This window comes from Corvus hawaiiensis, chromosome 15, assembly GCF_020740725.1.
Source record: "Corvus hawaiiensis isolate bCorHaw1 chromosome 15, bCorHaw1.pri.cur, whole genome shotgun sequence".
NCBI lineage: Eukaryota > Metazoa > Chordata > Aves > Passeriformes > Corvidae > Corvus > Corvus hawaiiensis.
The window spans coordinates 7,824,673-7,842,473 of NC_063227.1; the positions used below are offsets into that span (position 1 = coordinate 7,824,673).

The 17,801-nt window shown below is 39.9% G+C and overlaps 1 protein-coding gene across 1 annotated transcript; it reads left to right on the forward strand.

Annotated features, from left to right (window-relative positions):
- The first annotated feature begins 479 nt into the window (after positions 1–479).
- Positions 480–17,501, forward strand: GFPT2 (glutamine-fructose-6-phosphate transaminase 2). Its single transcript, XM_048320217.1, has 19 exons — positions 480–582; positions 5,159–5,266; positions 5,885–5,983; positions 6,667–6,792; positions 7,358–7,416; positions 7,924–8,058; positions 9,477–9,538; positions 10,725–10,804; positions 11,085–11,202; positions 11,861–12,024; positions 12,564–12,659; positions 12,765–12,862; positions 13,205–13,325; positions 13,496–13,653; positions 13,784–13,898; positions 14,500–14,627; positions 15,272–15,439; positions 15,877–16,038; positions 16,645–17,501. The coding sequence occupies exons 1-19, from the start codon at positions 576–578 to the stop codon at positions 16,687–16,689; spliced, it is 2,049 nt and encodes a 682-aa protein (XP_048176174.1). The 5' UTR covers positions 480–575; the 3' UTR covers positions 16,690–17,501.
- The last annotated feature ends 300 nt before the right edge of the window (positions 17,502–17,801 follow it).

The following is a 17,801-nucleotide window of genomic DNA, read 5'->3' on the forward strand; positions in this document are numbered from 1 at the left end:
TCGTGTCACCCCGGAAATCCCTGAGTCGGCCTGAGTCACCAGACCTGAGGAGGACACGGGATTCATCCTGTCTTGACATGACTAGAGGATGTAGCCTAGAGCTGTGCCAGAGAAGGTTCAGGTTGGACATCACGTAGAATTTTTCCATGGAAAGGGATGCCAAGCATTGGAACGGACTGCCGGGGGGGGGGGGGGGGGGGGGGGGTAGGGTGGAGGGGGGAGGTGTGGAGTCCCGATCCCTGGAGGTGTTCAAGAAATGATTGGACGTGTCAGTTAGTGCTCTGTTCGACCAGGTGTGATCGGTCAAAGGCTGGACTCGGTGATCTCGGAGGTCTTTTCCAAGCTCAATAACTCCGTGACTGCCCGTGAGCGGAGCTCGGCCGGGCCGGGCCGGGCCGGGCAGGGCGGGAGTGGCCGCGGCCCCACCGAGCTCTGCCCCTGCGGGGGCCCGGGCAGGGGGCGGGGGAGGCAGGGCCGGCCCGGCCCTATAACCGGAGCTATAAGAGCCGCAGGCGGCGGGGCCGCGCCGGCGACAGCCGCGTTTGCCGGAGCGGGAGGGACCGTGCGCTGCCACCATGTGCGGTGAGTGCCGGAGCCGCGGGCAGAGCGGGCCGAGCTTCGACAGGGGCCGCTTTGTCCCGAGCCCAGCGCTGTCGGGGCCGCGGGTTCGCTCGGGACTGGCCCCGCTGTGTCCGTTTGGGGGATGGGAAGGACAGGGAGCGCCTGGCAGGTGAAGGTGAGGCCCCTCGGCCCGCCCGTTCTCCCAAGGAGCGGCGATCGCTGTTCCGCTCCTCTCTCCCCGAGCCCCCCGTGCCTGGCGGCGCGTCCCCGGCTCTTGGGATGGAAATCGCCCCGTTCCCACCGCCCGGCTGCCCCAGGGGTGCCCGGGGTGCGTGGTTAACCTCTGCTCCCGGTCCCGCTGCCTCTGATGCACGGGAGGCGTTGGGCTCTGTTTTTCCTAATCCGGGACTAGGGGTTGATTAATCGTGATTCACTTCCCAAGAGCAGCGATAAGAGAGAGTTTGTGGCTTTCAAACAAAGGCAGTGAAGGAGCTTAATTCTTAGCTGTTTTGAGTTTATTCACGTCATTGTACCTAATAAAGATGAGATGGTAAAGATAATTCCTACACTGTGTATACAGTTGCTTAGATATGCTTTGGATCAGATTGAAATCAAAGTGTGGGTTCAGAAGCTGCTAATGCAGTTGTATTTAGTTAAGGAGGAAAGTTTAGTGAAACTTCGCCTATCTGTCTCTGACAGATCCTCTCAGGTCTGGTGAAAGTAGAAAAATTTGCACTTGTACTTCTTAGTCGTCATCAACAAAACCTCTTTTGTGGGATGCAGACTGAAAGTGAATTGAGTTACTGCTCCTAAAATTGAACTTTTGGAATTAGGTATGTTTTCCTTGCCTCCACATCCTTTTTAATTGTAACCTCAGACAGAGCAAGGAGCTGAGGAATCCTCTTTCGCTTGAAACACGAGGTGATATTGTTTCAACTCCTATTGTTTGAGTTCCTACGTGACAGATCACTATCAGTGAGACAAACTCGGTGTCTTCTAAACAAAACCCCTTCAGGTGAGAGACCTGGCCCAGTGCCTGATACACCCTAAAGTGTTCCCACTGAGTGAGACAGGTAATGGTAATATCAGAAACTTTGTGTGTCTGGGCTGTGTATTGATTGGGAAATGAAGATGTTAACAGTGTTCAAGGAGTTCAGTGAAACGTCCGATTTGGGGTGGAGTAAGTGACTCAGTATGAAATGGCAAAGAGCAGCAGTTCACGAAGGGTAAGTAAGAGCAGAGCTAGTTTTTTTCCCATCAGCATTTAGAGACCTTTTATATTACATCCCTTTTCATGAAAGATATCCTCCAGCCTGCTATGCTGATCTCTGTAGGGAGTGTAGGAGTTCTTGAGACTGCAACCAGCAGTTTCTAAATTACTTTTTTGTTGTTGTTTTTATTTTTTCATATCTTTCCAGGTTTAAGTGCTGATAATACACCCTATTGTGTTTTCTTTGGCTTCAGGTAGCATGTGAAGATTTATAGCCCTTTTATTATGTTTTGAAAATACATAGGTCATAAATAGTGCTATAAACATGCTCCTAAGGAAGCAAAGTTGAGATGTTATCATTCTTACATGTAAGAAGACAGCATAGCAAAAGTATTAAAGCAAAAGTATTCAGGGTTTAAAAAACAGTCAAGATGTACTTAAACTGATGATCTACCCATTTTAAATCAAAGTTATTTTCATCAGGATATGAAGTTGAGACTCTCTCAAAGCTAAGTTTCTGGCATCAACAATGTGCTTACCCCAAGAGAGGCATCATTTTATTTTTCAAAAAATAAATAATTTTGTTCAAACTTAAAGTATAGGCTGCCCCCTTCTTGATTTTGGTGAAGTCATGCAATTGCAAGAGTTCTTGTGGAATTTTCCCACTAAAAATACTCAATTTACTTTTCCTCTTCTTGACGCTCTGCTTGTAATCCTGAAAGGGGAAGCTCTAAAGGCATGTAAAGGGAGAGCCTTGCTTTCAGTGTCTGCACGTGATTGAAGCTGGTTTTAGTAATGTTTTAACAACCTTCTGTTTCTGTTTTTAGTATCTGCTTCTAAAGGTAAGCCATATGTGATTGACCTAGTTCATCCTTCTAAGCAAACTGTAATTACGGAAAGTTATAAACTGGATTTAACATTCAGATCAAGAGGCCAGTGTCCTAGTAAAACACTTACTGGGTGCTTTTCCTGGATTTTATGTTTTTGAGTCTTCTTAGGGAAGCAAGATCTGGAAACGGCATCTAATGCCTTGGGGAGGGCATCATAAAGTAACTTGTTAGCCTCACAAAACTCTTATCATAAGTATGATTCAACTGAGATTCAGTCATACTGGTGTGTGTCCAGAAAGAATTAAGTTACAAGGAGTCTTTATCAGAAGTTGTTTCTACACGACTTGAGTAATGTGCTTTAAATCTGGCCAAAATGATGACAGAGGAGGGAAAAAATATGTGAGTGGATAAATTATGAAACAGAAACGTACTAGAGAAAGTGTTACTCTCAGTGCTTAGAGTAAGATTTATTTCCCTTAACTGAAAGAGTTTATAACATGTCCTTTGAAGTCAGGCTGCTGCAATTGTTTTCATTTTAAATGGCCTCTGGTGACTTCTGCATCTTCTAATGCACGTGTGTGGAAGTGCAGCTACAATTCCCTGGAAACAAGGATCTTTTTAACAATTGCAGCACAATGGTAGCATTGTAAGGACGGTCCCAGAGGAAGGTTCTTCCTGGAGCTCTGTGTAGTGAAAGATGCCACATGGAACATACAAGGATGTTGAAGCTTAAATTCCTTTTGAAATTTGGCCTAGAAAGTAGAGCTGGATCTGGAATGAGGTGTGTGGCAATGTTTTGGAATGATGTTGAGAAATTTGTATTGAAGAAATTGAAGAATGCTGCTCTTGAGGTTGGTGATTAGTGCCAGAGAACGGTAAATATCTATCTGGAAAAATGATCAACAGGCTCTCAATCTGAAGTGACTGCTTATAACAAGAGGCATTATTTTTCAAAGCATCCATGAAGAACAGTATTAAGCAGTTCAAATTCCCAAATTCCTCCTTAAATGCAACTATTGTCTTAATGTCTCTGTTAATGTTGGATGCACTAGAAATAATTAGGCTGAGCTCCTCATAAATCTCACTTCTGAAGCAGAAAAGTATTATCCACCCTTTAATCCTTCCAAAACATTCAGAGGCAAATGCAATACTCTCTTTGTCTCACTGTCAAATCAACAGTTTTAATAGCTTATAAACCAGTGGAGTAACCAAATTCACAGCAATATTTATAAGGGAGATTTATTGGTGTATCATTATAACAGCTTCTTCACTATGGCCATTTACAGTTCAAAAGCCTTAATTGAGGGGGAAGAGGGTGTTAAATTTCAAACAAAGGCTTTCTCTATCTAAAACACTCGTCTGAACTGCTTATCTGTTGAGCTCTTAAAGTCTGGCTTTTTTCTAACTGTAGTCTCCAGTCCTGACTTGTTGCTTGGAGAAACTGTTGAAACAGTGAAATTAGTTGTTTCTGTTTTACTGGGATACAGATTTGCAAGAGTTAATAAGAGGGCCTAATGTATCCATATAAATATCAGAATCCCAGGAAGAGCAGTAGGCAGAGAAAAGGAATGGCTGTGTTTTCCTTTGCAGGTGACTCTTTTATTACACCTTTTCTAAAGATAAAACAACATCCTCAACATCCTTCTAACAAGAAAATGCCAGTGTACTTTTGCTTTCCAGAAACAAAAAAAAAAAAAAAAATAGGGTGGAGAACCAAGCCCCAAACTAAAAAAGCCTCTTCTTGGTTGATGACTGGTCTATTCAAGAGAAGAGGGATCAGACTCTCAGGCTCTTCTCAGGCTCGACTGTTTGCCGAGTAGGCAGGGAGTGAGTTCACGGCTCTCCTTGCGATGCCCCTGGAGGAGCTGACACGGGGCAGGCACAGGGCTCTGGTGTGCCTGGCTGGGTTTGGCAGGCGGGATTGTGCTGAGGCAGCACAGGGGGGAGTGCTTGTGTTTTGGGTGACCCTGTTTTGTACCTTCTGTTTCTTTCCTTTGTTGGCCTACCCTGTTGACTTCTGCCCTTTCCTCATGTTTTCTTCTCCATTCTTTTTCTGCTGGAGTGACTGTTGTATCCAGGATTAAGCTGGAGCCTTTCAGAAATAGATGCTGTGCCTTGTACCTACCCATGGGTATTTAAGGCCATGACTTGGATTACAAAAGTCTCCTTGTGTTAGTACTGGTGAATATATTCCTTCTTTGAATGTCTGGATATGAAATAGATCACAATGTTCCCATTTTCAGCTGTGGTTTTCATGAAAAGTAGAATTTTTTTAACCTCTCCTAACTGTTTAACTCTTGGTGGGTAACATGAGGAGACTGAAACTTGCCAGTAGAGTTTGTGCTGAAATGAGGCTTCTGAGTCCTTTATTGTATTTGAATTCTTTCCATTTAAAAATGCATTAGGAGGAATTGCACTAAAAGGGAGGTTGGGTGCCCCTAGGATTTTTCCCTGATACTACTTTTAAAGAGTTTTAAATTGAGACTGGAGTGATGAAATTTTTTTTAAAAAGCCTTTGCTTCTTTTCCCCCCTCCTTCCTCTTTTCTCTTTAAACAGGAATTTTTGCTTATCTAAACTACAGAGTGCCTCGCACTAGGAAGGAAATATATGAAACCCTGATAAAAGGATTACAGAGACTGGAATACAGAGGATATGACTCTGCAGGTATGTTAACGAACTCAACAAATTAATTTTAGCAACCAATAGTTCATTCCATTACTTTTTTGGGTGCTTTCAGTGTCTGGCGTCTTGGATTTTTCTTTCTTTATTCTACAGATTAACAGATCAGAACTAATTAGTTTGGTTCTTGGAGTGCTACAGCTTTCCTCAGGACTTAAAACTGGGTGTTTAGCCTTGTAATTAGGTGGTTGAGGTTAGTACACATAAGCAAAACAAACAGGGTGTGGAAGAAGATCTCTATATAGGGCCATGTAGTTTGTGCCTCAGCCTTTTTTGTGCATGTGAATCCCAGTGAAGGATGGGGAAGATTAAATTTGTCTTAAATTTGAGTTGGCTCATTTCATCAGGCAAGGTATTTCAGTCTGTTGCCAACCACAATTTGAGATGGCTCATGTATGTTTTAATCTGTGCAATGGATATAGACTTGATGTAGTTTCATCTGAACATGCACAGGTCTAGGAACAGACTTCAAATATATCCCTTTAAAGGGTAATTTAAAAATACTCATTTCAGTGGTGTGAGCCTGTATTTTCTCAGCCTTTTCCTTATTCTAGTGTATTTCATGCTTTAAATAACACTTAATGACTATGTCCTGTGCTGTAGGAGTCGCAATTGATGGAAATAATAATGAAGATAAAGAAAGATTCATCAAACTAGTTAAAAAAAGAGGAAAAGTAAAGGCCCTGGAAGAAGAGCTGTACAGTAAGTGTTAAAAATGACCCCTTTACTTTGGCCTCCCAGTCAGATACCATCTGCATCTCAGCAGAAAGTCAGACCATAAAATTGCAGTTACGATTTTGTGTCAGCAATAACTGCACTGGGGAGTCCAAGCAGCTGAATTTTTTGTGCCTCTCAAATCTGCGCTCAAAAAGCAAGCTGACCTTCAGATATAGCACTGTGAAATTGTCAGTCTATACTCCCTTCTTTTGGTTGCTCCTTTGTTCCAAAGCTGGGTGTCTTTGGTGCTTTACTCATGAGACTTCTGTGCTGCATGGCTGAAACATGCACTCTGACAGAATTTACAACCATTTAAGCAGCTGGTTGTCATCACAATCTGCTTTATGCAGTGCTTCCATCTGTGAAAAGCTGAAGTTGTGTTTTAATACATTTACATTATAATTTGTAGTAATGGGGTCTGTTAGCCTGGCTGTTAGCATTGGCTAAAAACGCTCAAGTCTTGGCAAGCAAGGATTTAATCACAGTAGCTTGAACTTTTGGAAGTGTAATGTCAAGAAAGCAAATGGTTTAAAAAAAAGCCAGAAGATAGCTTTTAGAGTTTTGCCTGTAGGAATTCTCTTTGTGTTTTACTAATCGTGTGTGCGTGTGTGAGAGAGAGAGAGAGAGGCAACATTAATTATTCAGTAAACTGATTTTCTCCTGTATAGAACAAGATGACCTGGATTCAAAAACAGATTTTGAAACACATTTTGGAATTGCTCATACTCGCTGGGCGACCCACGGAGTACCAAGCGCAATAAACAGTCACCCTCAGAGATCAGATAAAAGGAATGGTATGTAATCTCTGGAGCACTCAAACCACATGGATCTGAAATGATTCAATCCACAGAGCACATAGGTTCTCACTATTGTTATGATATCTATTTTTTGTACTAGGGCTAAGCTGTTGCCATTCTATTTAGCTTAAACATGTATAAAACAGCCTCTTCTCAGGCTAAAGTAACACTAAAAATTAATGAGATCTGTTCTCTGAAAATTGCATGTTAATTGAAGTACAACATTCTTGTTTTGAAAGGTGAGGCTGAAAATAGAAATGTGTCAATATTGCCTGGGCCAGAAAAGGGAGATTTCAAATCATTCTTTACTTGAGATGGCTTGGTGCTCTTCTACTGGGTATTGTTTAGAACTCTCTTAATTTGGAACTGCCTTTGTATGCTTTTAGAATTTGTAAGCTTCTGCTTTCTGTTGTCCATATTGTGATAAACTGTAGGTCTGAAAGCTATAGCTACAGTTTCAAGTGTACTTCTAAGCTTTTTTCCCCTTGTAATTTTGTGTTCTGAATTAAATATCCTAATTTTTCATTGCTCATGACTACATACACCTATTTTTTTCTCTTAGAATTTGTTGTCATCCATAATGGAATCATCACAAACTATAAGGACCTGAGAAAATTTCTGGTGAGTTTGTGGCAACTTGATTCTAAAACTAGAACATTAATACTCCTCCAAAGTACCATCTGATCTTTCATGACTTCGATGGAACTTGAATTCAAGTTTCTTGATATCATAAATAAGCTGTGTGAAAGAGTCTGCCTAATAAAGATGCTCAGGAGCTAGTACATGCAATATGTTCCTGTAATCCTAAATGCAAAGTATTTATGAGTAGAGTAGCAGTTTGTGCTGAAATTCTTTGAGAGGGTGTGTGGAGTGGGCTCTCTCCTGTCTCTTGGGGCTTGACAGATGCTAAGCAAGTCTTACTACGTGTCTTATTACAGTATTTCCCAAAGATTATCTATGGCACAATAAGTCCTTGTATTTTATCTGTAGTGATTTGTATCCACTGGTCCAATGTAGTGCTCCGAGCTGTCTGACTCTGCAGTTTCTGGTGGGAGGCAGCTGAGAGGCCCTTCAGCATTTCTGGCCTGAGGATGGACACAATTTTTACCCTTCTATATGGTATTTCAGGAGAGCAAAGGCTATGAATTTGAATCTGAAACGGATACAGAAACAATCCCCAAATTGATCAAATACATGTATGACAACAGAGAAAGTGAAGACACCAGCTTTTCAGCCTTGGTAGAGAGAGTTATTCAACAGTTGGTAAGTGGGAAATTACTTTTTTTCCTGTACCACAGTATAAGCTATGTGTGGGGTTCCTTAGCATTCTGCCTTATGCATTAAGATCCTCTGCAGGAGTTCTTAGAAGGTGCTGCAAATAACACTTTTAGGCTTCTAAACAATGCTTAATAGACCAAGAAATGATATTAAAATTTTGGGGACTTTAAAGGCTTTTCACTGTTAAATCTTTAAATTGCAGTAGCAGTGGGTTTTGTTTGTGGAATTTTTTGTTTTGTCTTGGTTTGGTTTTTTTAGCAAGAAGTTAATGCAGCTTTTTAATGAAGCAGTTTAATTTAAAAAAAAAGTAATAGGAGCCTCTGGGGGTTAAAGTCTCTCATAAATGGCAGTGTGTTCTTAAAGGTTATTCTGATCGTGTTGAAACACTGCTGTGATTCAAGTTTGGCCAATGCCTTGGCTCTCCTATTTGGAAATAGATCTAAGAAGCTGGACTAGTTTCCAAACTGCGAAGTGGGAATCTACTGTTACTCAGTATGTGAATGCTTAAAAACTTTGATAGATGCATTGCAAACTTGGAGAAAGCTGGCTTTGTTTCCTCCCCCAGTCTCCGGGCAGATGTTTTCCCTCCCCTTCCTGCAGTTTCTTACACTCTTTTCACCTCCCCGTCTCCTCTTTAAAGCAGCTCTGTAGGATTCATTGGAGCGGGGCTGGAATCCACACGAAGTCAAGGCCTTTGTGGGTCAAGAGGGAACAGCAGTGCAGGCCCAGAGCTGAGGGGAAGGGAGGCTTCACCTGACCCCAGAACAGGGGCAGAGTGCTCTCAGTGGAGCCCTGTGAGAGGAGGGAATGTCACCATCTCTGTCCCGCTTGCAGGGTTGGGGGACCTTGGCTCCTGCTTTGGGAATCCTCCTCCAGGATTTTGCCAGCTCTGTTAGTACTATAGAGTTATTTTTTTGGGTTTTTTTATGGTGTTATGGATTTTTTGTGTGTTTTGTTTTTGAAATACATTAATGAGAATTTGCTGCTTGAACTAGAAATAGTAACTCCAGGTTTTTAGTTGAAACTGAATGGTAATGCTCTACATGCAAATTCTGATTGAAGGTCTGACTGAAAGTAAATATCTAACACTCTTCATGTTGATTATGAGTAACATCTCTGACATTTTCATAACCTTTGCATTAGAAGTTATTGTTTTTATTTATAAAGAAAGGCTAAGTGCTCGCTTCCTGATCTTTCAGCTGCTGCACTGTTAATGTGCAGGTCAGCTTGTTCTGCTCCACAGCCAATTCCTTTAAAGGTGCAGTTTGCCCTCCAGGATGAGATTCCTGATAGCAGTTCCTTCAGTGCCTCTTCAGAGAGGGGCGCCAGTTTAATGAGATGCAACTATTTGAGATAAGTTGTTTAGGATCTTTTTTTTTCTCCTCTGTGTTCATGGTTTCCAGGAAGGCGCTTTTGCATTGGTTTTCAAGAGCATCCATTACCCAGGTGAAGCTGTTGCTACCAGGTTAGTAAAAGTCCATTTTATACATAATGCATGCTTTTTATTAGGAAAAAAAAAAAGCCAGCATCTCTTAAAGATACTAAAATATTGATGTTTAAAGTGCTTAATTAACCAAAACTCAGTGAGTCAATAAAGAATCTCAGTGTATCTAGTGTTTCTAAATTTGTATTAAGAGTGTGCTAACATTTTTCCTATATCAAAAAGGGGAGAGGGAAGGGATATTACTCAGTTTTAATTCCCATTGAGTAAAGACTGAGGTAAGTATATTCATGTTGGCTAAAAGACGATCATAGTAACAGGTTATACAAATAGAGTTCTATAGCTGTCATAGCATTTATGGTGTCTTTCTGTGTAAGTTCTACTTTTATTTATGACTTGGAAAACAACTTTCAGGAAATGTAAAGATATTAACATAGCAAGTGACGTAGCAGTGGGAATAAAGACTCTTTTATGTTACAACCCAAAAGCCCATTGCTTCTGTGGTCTAAAATAAGACTACATTGAAATTGTGAAAAAGCCAGCTGTACCATCACTCCAACTGGAGAACATCTTCTGAAATGAACTATTCTATATGTGGTTCAGGTTTGGGTTTTTAGGGCTGAGGGATTTAAGAGAAGCTAATCTTGTAATCTGAGTGTGACTTGTTCTTTTATTCCTATGATTTTTTTTTAATAAGGTCTTCAGTGTGACATGTAACCCATATAGTTAAAAAATGGTCTTAATATTCTACAGTTTCAGAGGTGCAGTAGTGATGGTTGATGTTTCTGAGTTTGAAAGGCTAAAGAGTGTAACAGTATTTCAATTCTAAAGAGCACGGGAGTTTATCGTTGTCTCATTTTAGAGGCAAAGTAAACTTACGTTTCAAATTGGAGCCTGTACTAAGCTGTTTTCTGATTACTGGAAAGAAAACAGCTGGTTCATATGCAATTTCCTATACCTGGATGTAGTTTATGGGTAAAGAATCACCAACGCACATGGTACTTACTCATATAATAATATTTGGTGAATCTTGCAGAAAAACCAAGTTTATATAACACCTGACATGTAATGGCCTTAGGATCGTGGTTGAAGGAGGCTCTTCCTGTTTAGGAAGCTAGATGGGATATTGTCTTTTCAGCTTCACAGATGTCCTGTAACCTCTTTGTATGCACATTTTTCTTTATAAACTTGAGTGTTTTGCTTTTTGTAGGAGAGGCAGTCCTTTGCTCATTGGGGTTAGGAGCAAGTACAAACTCTCAACTGAACAGATTCCTGTTTTGTATAGAACATGTAAGTTGATAAATCAAAATACATTATTTTTAAGAACTAAAATTACTGTTACTTTATGATGAGAAATTAGGTTAATTAGTTCTTGTACCATAAAACTACCAGCTGATGCCAGAAATAGCTTCTTGGCTGAGGATATTTTTATACTACTGAATGTGTAGTTCATGTAAAAGTCCCATCCCCCAAACTATTTCTGTAACTGTGATACCCAAACCTGTATAGTCTGTAATCTTAACTTGAACAGAACTGGTTTTGCATTTAGAATGTCTCATTTCTTTAATAGGCAACATTGAGAATGTGAAGAACATCTGCAATTCCCGAATGAAAAGACTGGACAGCTCAACCTGCCTTCATGCTGTTGGGGATAAGGCAGTAGAATTCTTCTTTGCTTCAGATGCAAGGTAGTAAAAGTACTTCAACTTTTCTGAAAATACTAAAAGTGAGCTCTGGAAATCTTATGCTGTCTTGTGGCTTTCTGAAAGAAGAGCTTTTAATCCAGGTAACATCAGAAAGCCCCCAGGCTCAGATGCTCAAAAAATGTTTGCAGTTCAAATGCTGCTGACAAACCTTCAGAAGTGCAGTATCTGCCAGTTGCTGACCCCTACGTGAAATACATCCAGTGTAGGAAAGTAATTTGGGTACAAATGGACACTTAACAGCTGAGCATTTGGGCAGACTATAGGTTAGTCAGGGTCATGATGTCTTTAATTCAGGTATCAGAGGAGTAAAATAGCGGTGCAGTTCCAAGCTTGGCAGGAACCTGGACATCAGACACACATTTATCTGGAAACAAGAGCGTGACCTTAGCAGGATCCATCAGGGACCCTGGGAGGCCACTTCAGAGCAGCAGTGGTTCCTGAGCCTCCTGCTGTGGGTTGCTGTGAGAGTGCAGAAGGAGCAGCAGATGGAGCCATTGCCTTTAGGATGGCTCTGTCTGTAGTTATGTCTGAAAGGAAGAGAGAAGCAAGGCTGGAAATGCTCTTGTGGCATATTTAATTGCTTTGCTGTTACCAACTCTGACGCGTCAGGTTTGTCTTGCTTCTGTTTTTTTCTCTGTAGTGCTATCATTGAGCACACCAACAGAGTGATCTTCTTAGAAGATGATGACATTGCAGCAGTAACTGATGGGAAACTCTCAATTCACCGTCTGGAGCGTTCAGCTAGTGATGATCCTTCCCGGGCCATCCAGACCTTGCAGATGGAATTGCAGCAAATCATGAAGGGTGGGTTGAAACATCTGTAAATGAGTATCACCAAAGATGGACAGTTACTGTTTATGCAGTAGATGAGGCAGAAAACTGCTAATTGGTTGTGAAAATTACTTTTTATTCAGGCTGTTTGTACTGGGGGATGACAATTCCAAGTTTTGAGACTAAGTGAGAATGGACAGTCTGGGACCCTATCTATTTTAGCCTTGGAAAAGTCATAGATACTTCTATTCATTTCAGTATTTAGTGAAAATATAATAATGTTAGCATGTTGTCATTGTTGGCAAAGTTTTACTGTAAATGAATAATTGAAGTGGAACAGAGCAGTTTCCTTATGAAGGAATTTATTTACCTTGTCAGTGCTGGGAGATGGAACCAACCAACCAGAGTGAACTATCCATCCTTCCTTTCGTCTTGCCTGTTCTAAGCTTTTGTTTAAGCTAACACAGTCAAGTTAGCTTGTTACCACAGGTCATCTTAGAAGTTCTCTTTGTAACTGGAATAGACTTAAAATAACAAAGCTAAGCATTGCCATGTCATGTTTTTGTAAATAGGTAACTTCAGTGCCTTCATGCAAAAGGAAATCTTTGAACAACCAGAATCAGTTGTCAACACAATGAGAGGCAGGGTGAACTTTGAGAGCAGCACAGGTAACTGAGAACAGCCCTTCAAACTGCACTAAGTTTGAAATTTGTAAACATGCTATGTAGAAAATTAAACACACTATCGATATATGTGTATTTATTTGTTTGCAGTTCTGCTGGGGGGGCTGAAGGATCACTTGAAGGAAATCAGAAGATGCCGAAGACTGATCATTATTGGCTGTGGGACCAGTTACCACGCTGCAGTGGCTGTATGTTCCCAGCCTTGGTTGAAATGCAAATATAACTTAATTGCTGGGGTTTCAGACAACAGCTCTTCATCTGCTTTTTCTTCCATCTCTAACTCTGTCTTTCATTGAGGGGTCTCACTGTTTTATTTAGTTTTCCTTAGTGCTACATTCTTTATTAATGCTCCAATGCCATTACCTACCATGCTAGAAGCTAACTTTTTCCACCTTGGTTTTTAAAGCTCTGGTGAGCTCTAATTACCAGCTCTTCTGTTAAGAATCCATTTAGATTTTCTCTGACTTGTAAAATGTCCAAATGTTAGCAGGTGGCAATATTAACAAATACTGTGTGCTGCTTGAATACAGACTCGACAAGTCCTGGAAGAATTAACTGAATTACCAGTGATGGTGGAACTTGCCAGTGACTTCCTGGATAGAAATACACCTGTATTCAGGGATGATGTGTGCTTTTTTATAAGCCAGTCAGGTGAGCTGCATTTGCTGTTGAGTGAGTGCTGTAAGATTGCTTTCCATTGCACTTTCCATCGTGTAAGTGTGGATACAGTTATTTAGAACACACTTGTGTAGAATTTCATGCTTTTCAGGAATCGTTATTATCCTCTGCCAACCTGAAGTCAAGATGTGAATGTTTTCCAGGTGAAACTGCAGATACACTCATGGCCTTGAGGTACTGTAAAGAACGTCGTGCTCTGACAGTTGGCATCACAAACACAGTTGGAAGTTCAATATCCAGGGAGACTGACTGTGGTGTGCACATCAATGCAGGACCTGAGATAGGTGTGGCAAGCACAAAGGTAATTGCTGTTCAGTGTTTGACTTTCATCCTTCAGCCCTGTGGAATACAATTAAAATTTTAATTGCAGCACTTCAAACATATTCACTCTCTGCAGAATTAGCTGCTAAATGTTTTTATTTTGTCTGCAGGCTTATACCAGCCAATTCGTGTCTCTTGTAATGTTTGGCCTAATGATGTCTGAAGACAGAATTTCCTTGCAGAAAAGGAGACAGGAAATCATAACTGGACTAAAATCATTGCCAGGTATATCAATATTTTGGGTTTGAGGAGGTGTAGGGGATGTTGGCAGTGTAAAATACTACTCAGGGATATTTCTTTCTCATTTAAGTTTCACTCTCCCCCTCATACTGAAAGGCAGACAATATGAGAAAAATGGACTGTTAATTTCTGCACTATTTGCCAATTTTACAAGCGCCCTTCCAAGAAACTTGGCAGGAAGATTGGAATTTTCATGGGTTGGGTTTTCTAATTACAATAAGGTAGTTTTGTATGAGAAATATTACTTGATCTCCTAAATTCATGGTTAGAAATTTTTTAAGCCTCCCACTTTAAATCAGGATGGATAAAAGGAAACTAATTCAAAGTGACTTTCAAATGGATGTTTCACAACTTCCTTTAGAAATTCAAATGGGATGTATGAGCACTGCTTAAACCAATAGTTGCTTTAAATTTATTACTGTAAGGCTGGAGAAAATATCCTTAAACTGCAGTCAAAGTTGCTAAGTTAATGGTTGAATTGTATTAAGTGTATTTATTCTATTAGATAATTAGAACATTCTACTACAAGTGAACTATTTTTTCCAGTTAAAAAAAATTAATTTTTTTTTTTTCTGTGCCTCAATAGAAATGATTAAAGAAGTCTTGTCCTTGGATGAGAAGATACATGATTTGGCTCTTGAACTGTACAAACAAAGATCATTGCTGGTTATGGGTCGTGGGTATAATTATGCCACTTGTCTGGAAGGAGCTTTGGTAGGAACTTCTCAATATTGTTTAATATTCTTGAAAAAGAGATTTTGTGGCTTCTGCAACATAGTTTATTTCTAATATTTCATTACAATTTAATTCTACTGCAGTAAAATCGCTATCTATAACTAGGAGGATTTAATTCAACACATACATAGGGTGAACCTGGATATGATATCAGTTTCCTGTGTCACATAATAAACACAGTGTTTAATGAGTGTTTAAAAACAAGAAACTAACAATTTAAGTTGCTGACCCATTTGAAAACAACATCAGAAAAACGCAATGTGCTGATGTTGAGAAGAGACGCTCATGCAGGAAACTCATGAATTATGTTATGAACGCTCTGGTAAAATGGACACACCCATTTCTCAGAGGAGTTTGATGTGTTAAAGGTAGACTGCAGTAGCCAAGGTTGTACTGGGTGTTTGTTTCCTAAAATTCCTGTTGGTCACTCCATGTGCATGGGCGAGCTCTGCTGCTGCCCACAGCCTGCTAGAAATCCCAGCAGACACCCGTGTGTTTTCACTACTACTTGATACTGGGTACATGTATTTAAGTAGCAGAGGTCCAGCCTTGGTGTTTTGCTTCTTGTGGCTGTCATTTCTCAGCTGATTTAGTAATAATTTGAGGCATTTCATTTTTTTTAGAAAATAAAAGAAATCACCTATATGCACTCGGAAGGTATCCTGGCTGGTGAGCTGAAACATGGGCCCTTAGCCCTAATAGATAAACAAATGCCTGTTATCATGGTGATAATGAAGGATCCTTGTTTCACCAAGTGCCAGAATGCTCTGCAACAGGTCACTGCTCGGCAGGTATGGTGTTTAACTAATTAACTTATACCATGTCACAGGAAAAGAGATTGTGCACACTGCATTGCTGCTGACTGTGCATCTGGAAAGGGACGTACTGCTGATTATTTTTAATTATTAAGTTGTAAATAAGATGATACATCTGCATTGCAGGTTGTTATTGCAGGTTAACATTAGCAGTGAAAACTGATTTCATATGGCTTGTTTGTTTGTTTTGGGGTTTTTCTGTTTTGAAGCAAATGGAATTAATATTAAAACTCTACAGGGTGAAAACATTCAAGTCTTACAATATAGTGAAAGTCAAGAGCCATTATGCAAGACTGGTATTGCCTTTGTTAGCTAATTGAGTGTCTTCAAAGACGTGTAGGCATGCTATGAACAATATTTCGAAGTAGTTCTAGGCTAGCTGTTCACTTAACAATGCAAAATTTTATTTTCAGGGTCGTCCAATCATTCTGTGCTCTAAAGAAGACACTGAAAGCTCAAAATTTGCCTACAAAACCATTGAGCTACCTCATACAGTTGACTGCCTTCAAGGAGTGTTGAGTGTCATTCCTCTTCAGTTGCTTTCATTCCACCTGGCTGTTCTCAGAGGATATGATGTAAGTGTTTTCTATATTTAACACTCCATTTAGTGCAGTTTTGAACTTCCTCCTACCAGTGTAAAGTGAGAGACCCAGTTATATGGCATATCTAAGAGATAGCTATGAAAATAGCTAGTGAAGTTCATAGTGAGTGTGGTTATAGAGGTGGCATTTCAGTGCCAATTCTTCAGTTTTGTATTTTTAAATTAGTATCCTTCTAAAAAATTTTAAAGCTCTTTTGCTTAGTTTGATTAGTTAAGAGTGCAAATGGGACTTTTTCAGAGAACTCAGTCTTGAAATGTGATATTGTAGTTTAACTTAAAATAGGTCAGTGCTTTGCACAGCTTGGTTTGTTGATGTGTTGGTGTGTCAGTTTGATAGTGATGACTGCTTTGGAAAGGTACCCTGTGCAAAACAAATATGTATTTGTTAGGCGGGTTTTGGAAGCACAGATGAATTCAGCTGCGAGTCATTATCTGCAGATCTATAGCCTGTTGTGTGTGTTAATGTGTCTAGAATAAAGAAGAACTCATTAGGAAGTCTGAAAGAGCACACTAAATGAACTGTCAAATGCAGAATGTCAGTATTACTCTGTCATACTGAAAGTCTGTCTCTTCATTCTAGGTGGACTTTCCAAGAAATTTGGCCAAATCTGTTACTGTCGAATAACAGCCAAGAACAGCTGATGTGTTTGTCACCAGACCTCTGAGTTATACTTGTAGAATGTGTTGTTCTGAACTGATAGGTAAATGTTCTTTCTAAAGAGAATGACAGTGCTAACTGGAAAGTGTCAGATGGATTTATCTTGCAGCTTTAAAAGCTTTTGATGTGCCTTGTACCCAAGTGCTTTTGCTCACGGCAAATACTCCTCTAAGTTCTGAAATTGCCAAAGAAGATAAAAATTGTTTACACATGGTATACTGAATGAACTTTTTTACTGTGCAATATATATATATATACAGCTCTCTCCAGAGTAACTGTGAACATTTTTTTAGCCTACACTACATAACTAGTTTTAAAGATATAGTATTTATAAGTACAATTTGTATAGCTTTTTTTAAGTTATTTTTTTAGTACGTTGCTTATCTGTAACATTGGTAATGCTCAGACTGTAAATACTGAGCGTGTTGATACTTGTGTACAGGTGTTAGGGATTTTCCTTCTTCAGCCTCAAACTGGAAATTTGTTGTCCCCTCTTCTTTCCCAGCTTCCCTTCCCCCTTTGCATCTGTGTTTCATATTTAACCAGTCATTTACAAAGTTCTTCTGTGGCTGTTAATTCCCAGCTATGTTTTAAATGTCTGCTTCTTTCAACTGTTTTGAAAAGCCAGAACGACATTTGTTTTGTATGCCACCCCAGCTCTTATTTGCATAACATGTATAGTGCAACAGAATAAGGGAACTGGATGTCTTTCAATTGATATTTTTGTTTGAAGAGGGTACAATGAAATGACAATACAATTAAAAGATTATATAATTCTTCTTGTTTTGTGGTTTGGTTTTGTGTGTTTGGGTTTTTGTTTATTTTGTTGTTGTCTTTTTTTATTTTTTTTAAATTGATGACTTCTATCTCAGATCTGAATCAAGTCCTCTTTTAGTACCATATATGTTTGCAAAAGAACGCTTCGCTAGTTGCAAACCAACTTGCAGTAGGGGGGGCCTTATAAACCTGCAAAAAAATAAGGTAAATACACACAAGAAGTTCCCTGCTCATTTGTTTGGTTTTTATTTCCAAATGGCCAGAAAGCATAGTATTTAGTTTTTCTGCATTTTATTAACTAA

Excerpts from the sequence above, each read along its gene's own strand:
- GFPT2 (XM_048320217.1), top strand. Across the intron at positions 5,984-6,666 it reads CCTGGAAGAAGAGCTGTACA|AACAAGATGACCTGGATTCA; the intron begins GTAAGTGTTAAA and ends TCTCCTGTATAG. Across the intron at positions 7,417-7,923 it reads AGGACCTGAGAAAATTTCTG|GAGAGCAAAGGCTATGAATT; the intron begins GTGAGTTTGTGG and ends ATGGTATTTCAG.